The sequence below is a fragment of the Notolepis coatsorum genome (assembly GCF_963971535.1).
Source record: "Notolepis coatsorum genome assembly, chromosome: 8".
In the NCBI taxonomy this organism is placed as follows: domain Eukaryota; kingdom Metazoa; phylum Chordata; class Actinopteri; order Aulopiformes; family Paralepididae; genus Notolepis; species Notolepis coatsorum.
This window is the reverse complement of record NC_140172.1, coordinates 123095545-123112877: the sequence shown is the minus strand read 5'-3', so window position 1 is coordinate 123112877 and position 17333 is coordinate 123095545. Positions and strand designations below refer to the sequence as shown.

Below are 17333 nucleotides of genomic sequence, written 5' to 3'. Positions count from 1 at the left end.
GTTGGTTGGTTGGTTGGTTGGCTGGCTGGCTGGCTGGTGGTTGATGAGCAGCTGTCTGTTGGTGTTAGTATGTCACTGCTGGGGGCTGCAATCTGTCAGTGTGTGCGCTTTTTATTAAAAGGTTACTTCCTTGTGTGTCGTGGCCACGCCCCCATCCACATCATCAACGCGACAGGGAGACCAGAGAGAGAGAATGAGAAGAGAGATCTGTCAATAAACAGAGACAGAGAGAGAGATATCACAGATGGTGGATAATGATAGAGGGATACTAGTATGTCTCTATATCCGACCTCTATGTCGAGGTCGGCTGAACTCAAAACCACCATGTGGATCAGGGGGAGAGTGAAACAGCCCTCGCGTATGGGCGTAACGCTCAGACGTCACACGGTCAAGTGTTTCTAGCAATTATACAGCCTCTCTCTGTGTATTTTGTAATCCGTTTCGTCCCTCCACTAATCCATAAAGCATTCCAGAGATCCGTCTTCTGGAGTAATTATTCGCCATTATTATTACTAAATAGTTTGATTTCCATCAGTTCCTGTGAGTATATGGATAATCTGCATGATATTACTGTACATCAGCTATATGCTTTTAAACTAACCTTAATAACCACAGGAATATTGTATATATGTATTGTACTAGTTACATATATATATATATATATATATATATATATATATATATATATATATATATATTCACATTACATTTAATTATCTATATACAAATTACATAAATACAGATTACAGATCAGCCAAGGTTGTTTTATTAGAATCTGTTAAAAGCACAAAACTGACAAAAGTCCGTCATTGTCAAAGGCATTCCTATGTAAATGTGCCATTGCGACTTCCGACTGATTCTGTGAGAGCACGTCACATACAGGTATACTGTATTGCAGTGTACAGTATAATACTGTACGGTGTTCCCTTTCAAATGGAAGAACCAGTCCCTCCAGGCTTTCCTGAGTTGTTACGTGACCCAAGCTGTTGGAATTTGTAGTGGGTTTTCTAATATGAATTTCTCACATTAGAGGAGGATAGTTTATATGGTTGATAGAAAGCAGGCATGTATGTCTTGTCCAATCAGTCGTATATCTTCAGTCGTTTGCGTTCCTCTGTTAGAGTCAATCAGTGTCTGTTCTGTTTACCCAATCAGTCTTTTATCTTCAGTAGTTTGCGTCCCTCTGTTAGAGTCAATCAGTGACTGCTCTGTTTACCTGGCACTAATTTTGTACTTAGATAATACCACGGTATGATCCAATTTAAACTATGATACTGATGGTCCTGATACTGATACTGACATATACTGTAGTCCTAGAGTCACATATATTATCTTCTTCCATGTTTTAAATAAATATTCCAAATGATCACCTCAAACTCACCCTTGGTCTTAGGAGGCTCAATACCGGTTCACTTACAGCATGGGGAGGGGTTTGCACCAAACTGAAGCGTGTCTCAAGATAGTCGTGTTCAAACTTGCAACATAATTTCGTCTGCGTGACACAGGCTCCCGAGAAAAGTGGAATAAGTCCAGTGCCTCTCGTGTTATTTTCGCACTCATCCTTGTAATTGAATTGAGATTTATTATTAGGATCAGTGGCCTCTGTCTATATTGATACATCTAACATTGTTTCCATGCATTAAAAATGCACTATAATGTCTACACCACAGCATTCTATTAGGCTCTCAACTCTGATGACAGTTAATATTGCTGCCATCCGCTCCTCCAGGATGGTCAGCTGGACAGGCGAGCCGGAAACCTGTGTGTGTGTGTGTGTGTACATCTGTCCAACCAAGGCCACTGCCTCCATGACCGTTGCACAAATTGCCCTTTTTATTTGTATTGTCATTGCAGTAAGGCAAAATAAGTCCTCAACTCTGGGTTGGAGCCATAGGGAACAAAAACAGACATATATAGCTAAAAAGCATGTTATTGTGACATTAAAGAGCAACAACACCACAAATGTATCCATTCAGACTGCCATCTAATGGTTAAATACATTACTACTGCTACTGCTACTGCTACTGCTACTGCTACTACTGCTATTGCTTCTGCTTCTGCTATTGCTATTGCTATTGCTATTGCTATTGCTATTGCTATTGCTATTGCTATTGCTATTGCTATTGCTATTGCTATTGCTATTGCTATTGCTATTGCTATTGCTATTGCTATTGCTACTGCTAATGCTACTGCTACTGTTACTCCTACTACTGCTATTGCTATTGCTATTGCTATTGCTATTGCTATTGATATTATTGCTATTGCTATTGCTATTGATATTATTGCTATTGCTATTGCTATTGCTATTGCCATTGCTATTGCTATTGCTATTGCTATTGCTATTGCTATTGCTATTGCTATTGCTATTGTTATTGCTATTGCTATTGCTATTGCTATTGCTATTGCTATTGCTACTGCTACTGCTATTGCTATTCCTATTGCTATTGCTATTGCTATAGGGAGGTGTAGTGGTTACGTCATTGTTGTTTCCGGCCGGTCCACCTCGCTTGGAGTTGCATATTTCCAATGGACACATTTCTAAATTGTCTCGTTTAAAACAAATAAAGCATGAACATTGGCATGGTGTACCTTTGTGTGTGTATTCATCCACAATCTATAGCTCAACATGAAACAATTCGCAATTAATCGTAAAATAATTACGTATAATTTTATTTAAACCAAAAATGCTTAAACAATAATGTTAGTGATAGAAGGGAACTCATTTTGTGCAAAAATGGAAAGCTTGCCAATGTTCATGAGGCAGAATTATTACAATAGCTGTGTGGGAAACTAAAGTGACGTCAGACCACACCTCCCTATTGCCACTGCTATTGCTATTGCTATTGCTATTGCTATTGCTATTGCTATTGCTATTGCTATTGCTATTGCTATTGCTATTGCTATTGCTATTGCTATTGCTATTGCAATCTGCTATTGGCTGATGTTGGTGCCAGGTGATGTCATCACAAATAGAATTAACAGGTACGTACTTCACCTGGCTGGCACCAAGATCCGGCAATACATCATAAGGGTGCTTTGTGCCTCACAAAACGCTCATGTCCTGTCTTATTCGTGTGTGGGCAACTAGTTCCTTGAGCGTGGTCTGGGGGTCTCAGTCTGTGACAGACATTTGCTGAACAGTATGCGCTCTTTTCTCGCAGGCATCACCACCGTGCTGACCATGACCACGCTGAGTACCATTGCCCGGAAGTCCCTCCCCAAGGTCTCCTACGTGACGGCCATGGACCTGTTTGTCTCTGTCTGCTTCATCTTCGTCTTCGCCGCGCTGATAGAGTACGGAACGCTGCACTACTTCGTCAGCAACCGGAAGCCCAGTGCCAAGAAGGACAAGAAGAGGAAGAACCCGGTGAGTGTTCTTCCCGGGAACTCCATCAAACGGGTCATCCGCTCTGCCAGTGTTACTCAAAACAGTAACTAGTATTGTAATAACTCCGACAATCAATGGTGGAAAGTATTTTATTTGAGTACAATTTCGAGCTACTTGTACTTTACGGGAGTATTTTCATTTTAGGGAACTTTATACTTGTACTCCTACATTTCAAAGGAAATATTGTACTTTTTACTCCACTACATTTATCTGAAGGCATCAGTTACTAGTTACTTTGAAGACAAGGTGGCAAAAACGTACAGTATGAAGATTATATACTTTCACATTTGAAGCCTGTCAACTTCAAGAGGACGTAATCAGAGCAGCATACCTGGACCACATACCACTTTAACATAACCTTTAATTAGAGCAGCATAACTGGACCACATACAACCACTTTAACATAACCTTTAGAAGTCAATGGGATTGAAATTGGAATACACAAACGTCATGTAGAATGCATATATTTACTTTAGGCAGTAAAATTCTAAAGTACATTCAATAGCAATTACTTCTCTACTTTTACCAGAATACTCATTTATCTGGGTATTTCTACGTTTACTTCATTAAAGTGAAGGAACTGCAGTACTTCTTCCACCACTGCAGACAAGTATCTAGCATGAAGAAAAAGAAACCTGTCCCCATGGTTTCATCAGAATGTGCATTGATGCGTTCCATATAGTCAACAGCCTTCAGGTGAAGGATTTCAGCAACTTTCTAGTTGTTTTCTTGCAGTATTGTCAAAGCCTCTGATGCTGATTAGTGCCCCTAAGGGAGCATCTCCCTCGTGTGACTCGGTGGCCAACGCTGTCAGGCTGTCAGCCTGGACCTGTCCTTAATCCAGGCCAAGCATCTGTCAACCTGGAACTGTCCTTAATCCAGGCCAAGCATCTGTCAGCCTGGAACTGTCCTTAATCCAGGCCAAGCATCTGTCAACCTGGAACTGTCCTTAATCCAGGCCAAGCATCTGTCAGCCTGGAACTGTCCTTAATCCAGGCCAAGCATCTGTCAGCCTGGACCTGTCCTTAATCCAGGCCAAGCATCTGTCAGCCTGGAACTGTCCTTAATCCAGGCCAAGCATCTGTCAGCCTGGACCTGTCCTTAATCCAGGCCAAGCATCTGTCAGCCTGACCTGTCCTTATTCCAGGCCAAGCATCTGTCAGCCTGGACCTGTCCTTAATCAGGCCAAGCATCTGTCAGCCTGGACCTGTCCCTTAATCCAGGCCAAGCATCTGTCAGCCTGGACCTGTCCTTAATCCAGGGCCAAGCATCTGCCACGGCTGTGATTTAGACCACGGTGGTCGTGTGACAGAGGAAAGTGTCTTATAGGGACCTCCATCCCACAAGACATCAGGAGATTCCACTATACTAGTTGTTGAGGTCTGTCTGTCTGTCTGTTCTGTCTGTCCTGTCTGTCTGTCTGTCTGTCTGTCTGTCTGTCTGTCTTGTCTGTCTGTCTGTCTGTCTGTCTGTCTGTCTGTCTGTCTGTCTGTCTGTCTGTCTGTCTGTCTGTCTGTCTGTCTGTCTGTCTTTCTGTCTGTCTGTCTGTCTGTTATGTATTGGTCTGCTGTCTATCCATTTTATCTTGGCCTGATTCTCAAAAGGTGAAGACCAAGTCAAGGGTTTGGTACAGTACTCTCTAGAGGTTAGAAGTCGAGAAGTTAAAATGCGAGACTAAACGCGGGCCAGCACGAACAGTGTGCACCTATAGGAGAAAGACAGCCAGACCATAGCAAGGTGGTGAACTTTACTCTACTTGGCTGGAGTTGGCTCCTTCACAGCTCTGGATACTGGAACTTGGGTGGAGCGGGTGTAAAACGCTCTACTTTCCGTGTAACCAAGGTCTTGCTGCGGAGCCTGAAGCGAATGCATCGCTGGATGAGTGAGTAATGAACTGAAGGTGGTGATGCCAGTTCGCCGTCTCTTAGGGGGAGGTTCTAGGTTCCTCACATGGCCTGCCAAGGATGCACAAAGGAGGGAGCAGGCAAGGAAAGGAAGCCTTTGACTGAAATCCTTTTGATCTTCATGAATAGTTAGGACTATAAAATGAATAAGGAGATTGAGGAATGAAGAGAGACGAGGGAAAAAAAGTTGAAAAGTTATTTCCATTTCATATAAGCCCTCAAGTTCTAAAGTTTCAAGTTTGTTTTATTGTCACATATAAAGGTACATGTACTTCACAGCCTTTCTGAGTCCTGTGTAGTTCTGCTTCTCTGAAGAGCTGAGAGGGTGTCCTATTTCATGGTGTGATACATTTTCTGAAGGGTGTAATGTGTGTTAACACAACAGCAGCTTATTTATAAGCAGTATGCTGACTGTCTGCATACTGGAACTGATAACATGTTTTGTTGATCCATTTGATTTCAATTAATGTAAAAAAAAAACTAATAATGTTCCTTCCCCCCACCCCCCCCCAGATGATTCTGATAAAGAACATCTATATATTGCACAAAAAAACATGCCGCTTGCCCGCTTCCATGATCGTATATATCATTACAACAGTGTACCAGTGGTAGATATTTATAGATGCACCTGGTCTAAAGAGTTAATATCTTACCATCTACCCCCTCCAGTGGTTTATATGTACTGTATGAATGCATTTATGTATAACATACTCTTCCCACTTTCAGATATCTTATTGCTATACACTCTGTGTGTGTGTGTGTGTGTGTGTGTGTGTGTGTGTGTGTGTGTGTGTGTGTGTGTGTGTGTGTGTGTGTGTGTGTGTGTGTGTGTGTGTGTGTGTGTGTGTGTGTGGTGTGTGTGTGTGTGTGTGTGCGTGGTGCATGTTGGTGTGAGTGTGCCTGCGTGTTTGTTTGTCTGTTTACTTTGTCGTCGTCTTGTTCTACATTTATTCCTACTCCGTGTGACTCTCTTTCAAACTCCACGTTCATGTTCTTTGTCTCCTGTTTTTCGGACAAAAGCTCCTCCGGCTCTTTTCCTCAAAGGTACATTTTGCCTGTGTGTGTCTCCCTGCCACTGACTGCATGTGTCTGCTGCCGCCGTCCACCCCCCTCCCCCCCCACCGCCACGCCCCACTGATTGTGTCTGTTTAATAGATAGAATATAAATCCTTTTAATGATCCCGAGGGAAGTTCGGCACTGCAGATCGCTCACATTGAACAACAATAAACATTTAGGTAGTCAATAGACTAAAATAGAATAAGAATAATAATATAAAAAATAAGAATAAAATAGAAATAAAGAATAAATACGGTCCGTTATGTATGTACTGTATATACTTTCTAAAATCTTAAATATACAACTATCCTGTAAAATGTACAGTAATAAGTGTGAACATCTTCATATACAGTAGCTCCCCCCTCTCTCTCCTCTCTCTCTCTCTCTCTCTCTCATAATGCTCTTTCTGATCGCGCTCTCGAGAAAGGAGGTGTTAAAATAACACGGGACAACACGTACGGGCGTGCTAAGGACGTGTCAGAAAAGCACACGTGTCGTCGAGATGCCGCTATTTTGTCGCTTTTCAACGCGCCGGTAACACGTCCCGTATGTGTTTTCGGTTGAGCACGACGCGTCCCTGTGTTACATCGACATTAGCTCCCCTTCCTTCCGTCTCCCTGTTTCTCATGTAAAGACTGATGCTGGTTGTCGGTCGGGCTCCTCAACCGCGCTTCCCACGGAGTCAGCTGAGGCTTAACCGACTGAAATAGACGACCCAGATGCCGTGTTGAGTCTAATTAGAGAGCATGGGTCCGCTCAGCAGATTAACACATGGTAATCTTTAAACTACCAGAAAGTGAACGGATAGAGGGGGGAGGGGGGGACTAATTTCAATTTAACACAGAAGTTAAGAGGAAATAATCTGTTCTTTAAATAAATTCACCAAGGAGAAAATTATATATGGGGGGGGGGGGGGGGGGGGGGGGGGGGGGTACAGTATGATATATATATACATATATTCTTTAAAAAATCTTTTTTTACTGTTTTACCGTTTATCTTATGGAAACACAAATCGTATTTGAAACATTTTGCAAACTAACTCGGACAAAGGAAGGGATCCACGAGAATGGATCTTGAGTGTTTCCATCTGTTCAGCTCATCTGAGAGGTAGTCTACTTTCATCCCGTTTAGCTAACAATGCTACTGTGTCTGTGTGTATTTATTTAATTTTAATATTTATTTTGCTAACTCCCCCCACCCACCCGGCACAGCCTGGCTTCACCGAGCCAGGCGGCAGGATCTGTGTCTGCTCTCCTTCTGCTTGGGCATATGCCACGCTTCCTCCCAATGCTACCGACTCCCCTCTGAGTGACATAACCCTGCTTTGCTAACCCCCATTAGCTGAACTGGCTGTCAATTAACCAGAGCAATGTATTTGAAACTAATCAATGTATTTTTGTTCATGGCTATGTGTCGTTTTCAAAAGGGATGAGATTCAAGCTTTCCAGGATGCATGCTTTTAGCCGTAACCTCAAACTAAAATGGCAAAGGCCTGAACGTATGTTGATATGCCTGTAAAAAGAACACTAGGGTTACACTATCTGATGAATAGTAGCAAGCATGTTTTTACAATACCCGGTATAATAAATGTTGTACATTACTATTACATTCATTTCTCAGTGTAAGTTATATTTAGAAAAAAAATAAGAAACACAAGAGACACAAAGAAGCATGTAAATTAGTAGCTAGCGGCACTTCTCTGAAAGGAAAGCCGATGTAAGTTCCCAGAGGTTGGCCTTTGAAACACGCAAGAATCACAGTGTATTTCTCAACATTGAGGTTGAAATATAACACCCGGTGTACCTGCCAGCTCAGGGAAACTTCGACTTCTTGCCGAGGGGGAAGCAGTTAATCCCCCAAAGAAGCCAACATTCCCATTTGTGCAAAGGTGTCATGGCATTTTGAGATTAAAAAGTGGAGGGAAAATGCCCTATTTGAATACTAATTGTCTCCCCTGAGACTGACAGAGCAAAAGGACTTGCTGATGTCACTGTCCTATTTTAGAACCCTTCACAAATTAAAGGCCTGTGTCCTCAAGTGGTGAGCGGAGCTGGCGATGGAAGTTCAGTTTAACCCATTTAGCAGCAGGAGGAGTAGGCCGGAACGACACTTAGGATGTGTAGCTGCATCTCTGCCAACAACACACTCCTGATCTCTCGGCTTACACCCCTGGATGTATCATAAGCCAGTTACCATGTGTCCTGAATCTCCTCCAGTGAAAAGCCATACAAATGACATCCGCCACAGACCCAGAATTATGTCATTTCAATGAGTCATTATAAAATATATATATATTTAAAGGCACATTGCTTAGCTTTGGGGGAACACTTTTGCTACGATCTTCCCTCCTAGTATTTTATTTATTTCCATGCAGCGGCAGTACCACCATTCGAGTAATTTTTTTTTTAAAAGCATCAGAATGCTAAATATAGCTGCATACTAGGGGTTGGGGGGGAAATCGATACGTAGTAGTATCGCGATACTTTGTGTGGCGATTCTGTATCGATACAGGGATGCCAAGTATCGATATTTAATTATTCATGGAAACATTTTTTATTTATTTTCTTTTTTTTGTATTTTCTTTATTTTTGTATAAGGAAGTTGCATTGTTCATTTCAATACCTGTAATAGTACAGTAGTCCACACACACACACATGTGCATTCAGTTAAGTTGGAATATGACTGTAATACAAACAGTTCAGTTTGTCAGGTACATGCAACACAGATTACAGTGTTGACATCTGTCTGCTTGAGAAAAGACCATGTTCTGCAATAAAAATTATTGAAGTGAGATGAACAGACTGAACTTTATTTTATTAGATAAAACATGTTGACAAAGTTTTGCTTTGCAGTTGAAAAAAGGTAACAAATCGCAATATTAATATCGCAATACTCAGCATATCGCAATATATTTAGTATCGCAATACTATCGTATCGTGACTCAAGTATTGTGATAATATCGTATCGTGAGGCCGCTGGTGATTCCCACCCCTACTGCATACTATAAAAAATAGGCTCAGAACCAGCTATACCACACACTTTACCCAGAGGTGTAATTTGCATGATGCATTCCACAGGGAATGGCCCATTGTCTGCGGCAGACCTTACTAATTACAACCACAGGTGCTGCTTATGGGCCTATTGGTGTTTCCCTGACATTCTCTTTAAAAGGGTCCATGCGCAAATTACTGACTAACAACAGAGAATATGAAGACTGAGAGAGAGAGAGAGAGAGAGAGAGAGAGAGAGAGAGAGAGAGAGAGAGAGAGAGAGAGAGAGAGAGAGAGAGAGAGAGAGAGAGAGAGAGAGAGTGAGAGTGAGAGTGGGGGAATAAATCGGTCCCGTCGCCATTTCTGTCGTGGCTAACATGTGTCTATCTTGTCCTGTTTAAAAGCAGACACCCACTGTGGACATCCGCCCGCGCTCTGCCACAGCCATCCAGATGAACAACGCCACGCACATGCAGGAGAGGGACGAGGAGTACGGCTACGAGTGTCTGGACGGGAAGGACTGCACCAGCTTCTTCTGCTGTTTTGAGGACTGCCGCTCTGGGGCCTGGCGGCACGGCCGGTTGCACATCCGCATCGCCAAGATAGACTCCTACGCGCGCATCTTCTTCCCCACCGCGTTCGGTCTCTTCAACCTGGTCTACTGGGTCTCCTATCTCTATCTCTAGATCATCGTGTGTGTTTTTTTTTTTTGGCGTGGCCCAGCCTTATTTACAAGTCATTAACATTGCATACATTCTCTACTCCAGCAAGAAACATTTCGAAAGGAGGGGACCCACTGAAATACTTTTTTTTTTTTTTATTAGTGTTATTAATATTGTTTCAATGATGTCTTCTGATTTTTAACATTTATTAATTTCTATTTTCCCCATCCAGTATTGGTTATCTGAACATGCGGACAATGTTGTAGCATTTTAACTAGCTGGCATGAAGGGGTCTGATGATAGTGAAAGTAATGATTGTGCTGAGGGTTAGCAAGCACCTGAGTTCGGTTATTGTGCATGACTTGATTCCACAGACATAGTATCACACAGGAGGATTTTCTTTATCATTGTTTTTCTTTTTTTTTTTTTACTTGATATTTCTTTCAAAAAAGGGTTCTTTAAAACAATATCCCACCTTTTTAACCTGTGAACGTCCAAAAACAAGGGTATTTTTCCTCTTTCTAAGGTAACAGTGGCACTATAAGTTGATATACTAATTAGACGTCTATCAATCACCTAACGGTTTTCTGATCATTCGTTGACATTAGCCTACAACCTCACCTCACACGGTGGTTAATCGCTGTTACATAACTTAAACCCATCTAACGTACAAAATAAGCAAAATCTAAACCACTTTAATAGAGCTATGTTAAACAGTAATGTATGGTTTTGAGATTCACTTTGATAGGTTTCATTCAGCTAATTGGTTAGCACAATTTTGAACATTTCCTTTACCACGTGTGGTCAGAGAATTTAGACGATGCTATTTATGATCAATGGTCATCTGTACAGACACTGTATATACTTTACTCCTATGTAGTGGTTTACATTTATTGCATGCACCATTTGCAGGCCAAACATTATCATTTTTACGGTCTTCTATTGTTGGCTATGGAAACAAAAAAAGAGCACTGTTGGTTATCATTTGGGATTTAACTGTACTTTTTTTTGAAAAGTCTAAAATGAAATTATAAAAATGCACTCAGCTTTTATATTTTGCTTTGAGATTCATATCTGTAGGAATTCCAGCCCAGAATTTGAGGCTAAACAATCAGTTTATCATCCTATCAGTTACGATTACGATTACAGACTACATGGACCTCTTATCCTATAGCTCCCCAAGTATTTGCGGCTGAAAGTCATAATTTAAATAGAGACACAGTTAAGTCTTCTGGTAACGTAAGCTTATAATGGTACAACAACATTACATTTTCTCACAAACAACAAACAAACACAAAGATTGATTAGCAACGGTATAACATAACATAAACAACATTGACAATGGTTTGGCTTTGTCTCCTCACATACTGGGTAGAGGAGTTCAAAGTGAATGCAAATGCCAATCGACAGCCACAAACATTTAAGCCATGAGACAATTTGAAGTGACTGCAGTAGAAGGAGGACTCATCTGTGTCAATGTTATTTTTTATTTTTTTTCTTGCAAGACTTCTGAAATATTAATGAACTTGACAGCTCCGTGGAAGTGAAAAAGCTTGTTACCAGAAAATAATTGCGAGCCTTACTATCACACTTTTTCTCTCATCCATTCTCTTTGAGGAGAAACACTGTGGAAATGTAAATGATCTGACTTTTTTTTCCCGACAACTCATCAAAAGGTCTAATTCTGGGCAAAAGTTACTTTTCTTCCCCTTTATCCCCCCCCGGTTATGAATAATATACAAGAGCAGAACACAACTAGAGAGTACGGATTGACATATCTTAAGCTCCTCCCTCTTTCCCTCGATCCTCCAATCACGACTGCAACAGCTGTGATTGGAGGATGGAGAAAAGAGGGCAGGGTTTGAGATGGGTCAATTGTGAATGTTGAGTGTACGATGTAAAACACGTTAAATAAAGCGCCTGAAGTCCAACTTTCATACACATCACTATATGCAACAAATGAAGACAGTGCTTCAATTGGACTCAGAATAGGTGTCAATCACATGACGTTACAGTATGTACATAACCTATAAAGGGAAAGCAACATGTATCAAGCCCTTTTGCAAAAGGGTATATATTTTGTTATTTCAGCATTCTTACAGTATGTCATATTCAAATTATTGTATTATGCTGGATAATGTGGGATATTGTGGGATTTATTAATTTATTTGAAATAAATTGTATTTTATGTTGTTATAGCCCCTGAAAAGAAATGGAGAATGCTGTCATTTATATCAAAGAGACACATTTTTGTTATATGTAGTAATGAAGTTTGATCTTGTTGCTTTTTGTGTTTTCTATGTTGTGATCTGCACACACTTGTCTCAAAAAACGCCTGTCAAAATATGTTCTTTGAAGAGAAAAAGTGTTTCCTGAGGCACTGAAAAGACGTTTCCAAAAAAGAAAAAAGAGGGGAAAAAAAGAATTAAATTACCAATATCACTGCGTTCAATTTTCACAGCTTGATTTGTGATATTCACCATTATCAAAAACAACAATAACAACTTTATTCATCAGATTAGCCTTTTGTTTAGATTTTTTTCTTTTTATCTGATTGGAGTGGACAGTCATCACATTACAGTTATCCAGTTCTGAGGTGAGCTGCAGATACAGGTCCTGGAGTCCTTTTGTATTTAATTGTGGTCCTCTTTGTCTTGCAAAGCTGCCACTTGGTGCACATATCTTATGGAAACGGAGGCGTTGCGGTAGTCATGCGGACTGGTCAGCATCGGTGTTCAGTGTAGTTTAGAGAAACGTAGAGGCAGTACAACTTCTTTAAGTGCCAAACTTTACCACCTCATGTGACACAGAATATCGAAATATCATGTGATTTGTAATTCCACTTACACCTCAGGCCTATACGGGGGGAGGGTGGTGGAAGACGAGCATTTTATATTCGTAGGGGAAAACGCGCGTGGCTACGTTCTGCAGGCGTTCGCCATAATCCCCTGTTGTTGAGTAGAAATGGTGATTACATATCATTTGCAGATGTGTTAAAACGTAAATTTTTCCGATTTATATTTATATCCATTTAGAAGAAGAAAAGGCAAAAGCACAAGGATGGTAAACATGTTTATTGAACCATTATGTACTGTATACTGTCCTTGGGCCTCTTCAGATACGAGCAAGAACACAAATAATGACTAACAGTGATGTAACCGGGTGACTTAGAAATGATTCTGATTTTGTTCTGTTTGGAGAGCAGTCGAATGTGAGTGTTATGCAAGTCGAGCTCTGATTCACTACAAGACCATAGTATTCACAACCTATTATTTCATTGAATGGTGTTTAAAAGAAAAAAGAAATATATATATATAAATAACGACCATTGTGTTATTTATTTATTTCCATGAGGATAATAGCTTGTATTATAACTGTTTTGTGTCTTTGTTTGTTTGTTTGTTTGTTTTTCATCGTACACACTACTGTAACTGCAAACAGGGAAAGTTTTAGATATCGGAAGGAATCTGTGCTTGAACGGTGTTGATGAAGGACAAATATATTCACAACAAATGCAGGTCAACCACAGAGAAGGACGTCTATTTCAAGGAATCTGGACTAGTTCAAGCTTTATTTCGGTTGGCCTCGGGCCTTACGCCTCCATTGACATGAATATTATTATTTTAGGTTTCAGACAGTGATTTTTATTTATTTTGGGACCCAAAAATGAGCCCTATATGTGAAGAGCACATGTAAATAATTTCTATTGTTATATATTTTGTCAGACTGCAAAAAAAAAGAAGAATACCACACTGTAATTGCAGAACTGGTTTCCAAAAACAAAAGACATCTCATCTGATTCCCATAGATATGTTAATTGTTTGCCATCTATTTCTTGAGTCTTGTATAAAAGGGGCACCAATGAATTATGTTAGGGTCTGCATACCGGTAATATACTATACATGTAATGGAAAAAAAATCCTTTTCATTAGGGAATTGCACACAGCTGTGGAATTTTACAATAAAATGGTTGCATTTACCAGTGTGTATGTTTTTCTATATCTCAATACATTGCCCAGCCAGCTATCCTACAGGGATTAAGCATAGTACACAGAATACAGGATATAATAATGGACATGTCACAATCATGTCAATCAATCATTTTTGACGACAGGAGAACTGAGGGGAAAACGGTCTCATTTCCCTCCAAAATACCACATTAAAAACCCAGAAGAACACTTTCGAAAAAAGTTCATTACTCTGATTTGGTATAAAGAAAATCTGGATATTCCTGACAAAATTGCCCATTTCATGGTGTAAACTCCTTGGAAATGACTCAGAACAACCCACTTACTGCCAATTGTACCTAGACAAGCCATACATTCCCCGAATGGCCCAGGAGGACCCTAGTTTATGCTTGTAAAGTTGCATGAGACAGTGATTATCTCTGAGGTCACAATAGGTAATTTCATACAGTGAGATCCAGTCAAAAAGAAAACTCACATCCTAATATAGAATGTCGGGCTCATTGGATCCACCAGAGTCTCAGATTTACAGCCATTATTAATGACTCATTAGGGTACATGAGTCCACTAACTTACTATACTGCAGGCCCTGCTGGTGTAACTGTACTACAGTGCGTTATTGCGGATATTCTTCAGGACTCCCTATTTTTATACCAATTTGCCAGAGGGATGGTCATTTATGGTTGTTTATAAACCTAACTCTTACAAGTCAAGTCAAGTGTTCCTTTATTAATCCCCAAATTAATGTGTCATAGCAGCATGGGGGGGGGTACAGGCAGGATAGGTAATAATTGTAATTAAAATTATTATAATAATAGAACAAAGAACAAAGTAACAATGGTGATAGTGATAATAGTGATAACAGTGGTGAATGGCATACATGACATACAGATAGACAGTACTGCTACATCTATACATTTATGACATACCAGATTTGCAATTACAGTACTGTTTGTGATACAAAAAGAGTCCAGAAAGAAAAGAGTATATACATTAGGCGTAGAAACTGTACATTGGATTGGGTAGGTGGGGGTGGGGGGGGACTGTACATTGGAGGTGGTTGGGTGGGTGGGTGGGGGGGGGGGGGGTTGGGTAGGAGTGGGGGGGGGATTCAATCAGTCAGTATTAATAATGATGATAGTATAGTCGATAACAGTAACACACTGTACCAGAGTTTATTATTGAGAGTCAGATAGTCCAAACAGTTCTCAGGTTCATCAGCCGTTAGCTCTCTAGCAATTGGCAGCAGTCCGTGCCCACGGTTGTGGAGCTACTGGCACAAAGGACTGGCCGAGGTGGGGGGGGGGGGGGGGGGGGGGGTAAGTATATGGCTGCCCCTCATTTTGGCTAGGGAGGGGTTTCCATAGCGTCCAGCTTTTTCCTCGTTCTCCTCTCAACTAGAGATGAGGATTTCATCCAGGATGTCCGTGGCCCCACACCCTTTGGTTACCCTTTCATTCGCGTATATTACCCCATGCTTCTATAGAAAGGAATAAAGAGAATGATATCTGTTCGTTCATTCAAGATGTTTTTTTTTTTATCTACTTTTTCTCCCCCTTTTTCTGTATTTTTCTCCCATCCCAATTTAGTCGTTATGCTAATTCCCTTCCCTCCCTTCCTGGTCATTGCGCGTATTTGCCCCCCACTTGCCGGTCTAGGGAGGGTTGATAGATACTATCACATGTCCCCTCCGATACATGTGGAGTCAGCCAGCCGCTTCTTTTCACCTGACAGCGAGGACTCTCACTGGGGGAGCGTAACGCGTGGGAGGCTCACACTACTTCCCCCAGTTCCCTCCCTCGCTGAGCAGGCGCCCCGACTGACCTGTAGGAGTCGCTGTTTACAACGACCAGGATACACACCCCACCGGCTTCCCACCCGCTAACACTGCCAATCGTGTTAGTATGGACGACCGACCAAGCCGGAAGTACCGCTGACAGCTGGATTCAATACCAGTGTCTCTGCGGTGGTAAGCAGGCGCTTAGTCCGCTGCGCTACCCAGCCGCTCCATTCAAGATGTTTCTGTGTTACATGCCAGACACCACTGACAGCATTTTGAAAGAATTTGGGGGAAATGATGCACCCATGTGTGATATTGCAGACCCCACTGGTTTGATTTTGATTTTTTTATTCAAAACCTTTGTTGTACTAGGCCACATCATTTTTGGTGCTCGCTATTGGCCAATTTCCAGAACATTTCACAGGCATGGTTCAACACTTTTATTTGACAGATCTACCCAATTCTGTGATGATTATACAGCCAGGCATTGATTTATGGCCAAATATGTGCTAGGTCACGCCACTGTTTTGCATTGATGGTATCCATATTGATTGATTACAATAAAATTCACAGACATGGTTCAACACTTTAGTTTAATATGCTTCCCAGGTTTTGTGATGATTAGACAGATGACCGTTGATGTAGGGCCAACAGTGTGCTAGGTCGATCATGCCCCATCAAGACCTTAAATACATATATGTATTATATATCAAATTTATATCAAACTAACTATTTTAGCTTTATGATAATTGAACAAGCAATTGTGTTAATGGCCCTTTTTTGTGCTAGGCCGCACAAGTTCACAGGTTAATGGCAGCAATCAGTCCCATTTTTATACCATTTTTATATTGGAGCCACAAATGTTATGCTCAAAGTTGGGTGCAGGTACTGTAGGGAGCAAAATGCCTTGTGGAAAACTGCTTCTCAAAATAATCAAAACAGCAGAAAGTCCATTATTGTGGACTTTGATGTTCCAAGCCATAGTTTCAAGGTTAGGTTTCAGGGAGGGGGAAAGTTTATGCAAATCCACATGGAAACAGTTTTTTTTTGTCAAGAGCTATATTCCAATTCCAATTCTTAGATGTTTAAAAGGCCTTTGACAGAGTAGAATGGCTGTTTTTATTTTTTTCCTAATTCTACAGACGTTTGGTTTTGGGGTAAGTAAAAAATAAAGGGGTAAAACTATTTGTGTCTGAACCTTTTAGCCTGTCAAGACTAGGCCTTGCCAAGTGTGCCCTCTATCACCCAGACTATTACTTTTAGAATTATTACTATAACTAAAAGATAGAACCAAGTTCCACATCCCCCTTGCCTCTTAACCCTTTCACTACCACATTATAGATGGTTAACCTTCTGTAGTGTGGTAGTGAAAGTGTTAACCCTTTGTAGTGTGGTGGTGAAAGGGTTAACCATTGTTGTGTGGTAGTGAAAGGGTTACACTTGTGTAGTGTGGTAGTGAAAGTGTTAATCTGTATTCATACATAGTCCAATTTCTGAAAAGAAATTATGGAAAAAAAGATGATATGGTGTATAAATATCACAATTATTGACAGATCCAAAGAACCACAGGCCAATAAAGTGCAGACT

At 40.9% G+C, this 17333-nt stretch overlaps 1 protein-coding gene across 1 annotated transcript in view; it reads left to right on the top strand.

The window, feature by feature from the left end:
* LOC311233191 (gamma-aminobutyric acid receptor subunit gamma-2-like) overlaps window positions 1-10025 on the top strand; it is a gene marked incomplete at its 3' end in the record, with an annotated part of 672918 nt that extends 662893 nt beyond the window's left edge. The window contains exons 9-10 of the mRNA XM_084320108.1: window positions 6313-6336; window positions 9747-10025. Of these exons, the coding sequence (XP_084176234.1) occupies window positions 6313-6336; window positions 9747-10025 (303 nt within the window). The remainder of the gene's footprint in view (window positions 1-6312; window positions 6337-9746) is intronic.
* Between the last annotated feature and the right edge of the window lie 7308 nt (window positions 10026-17333).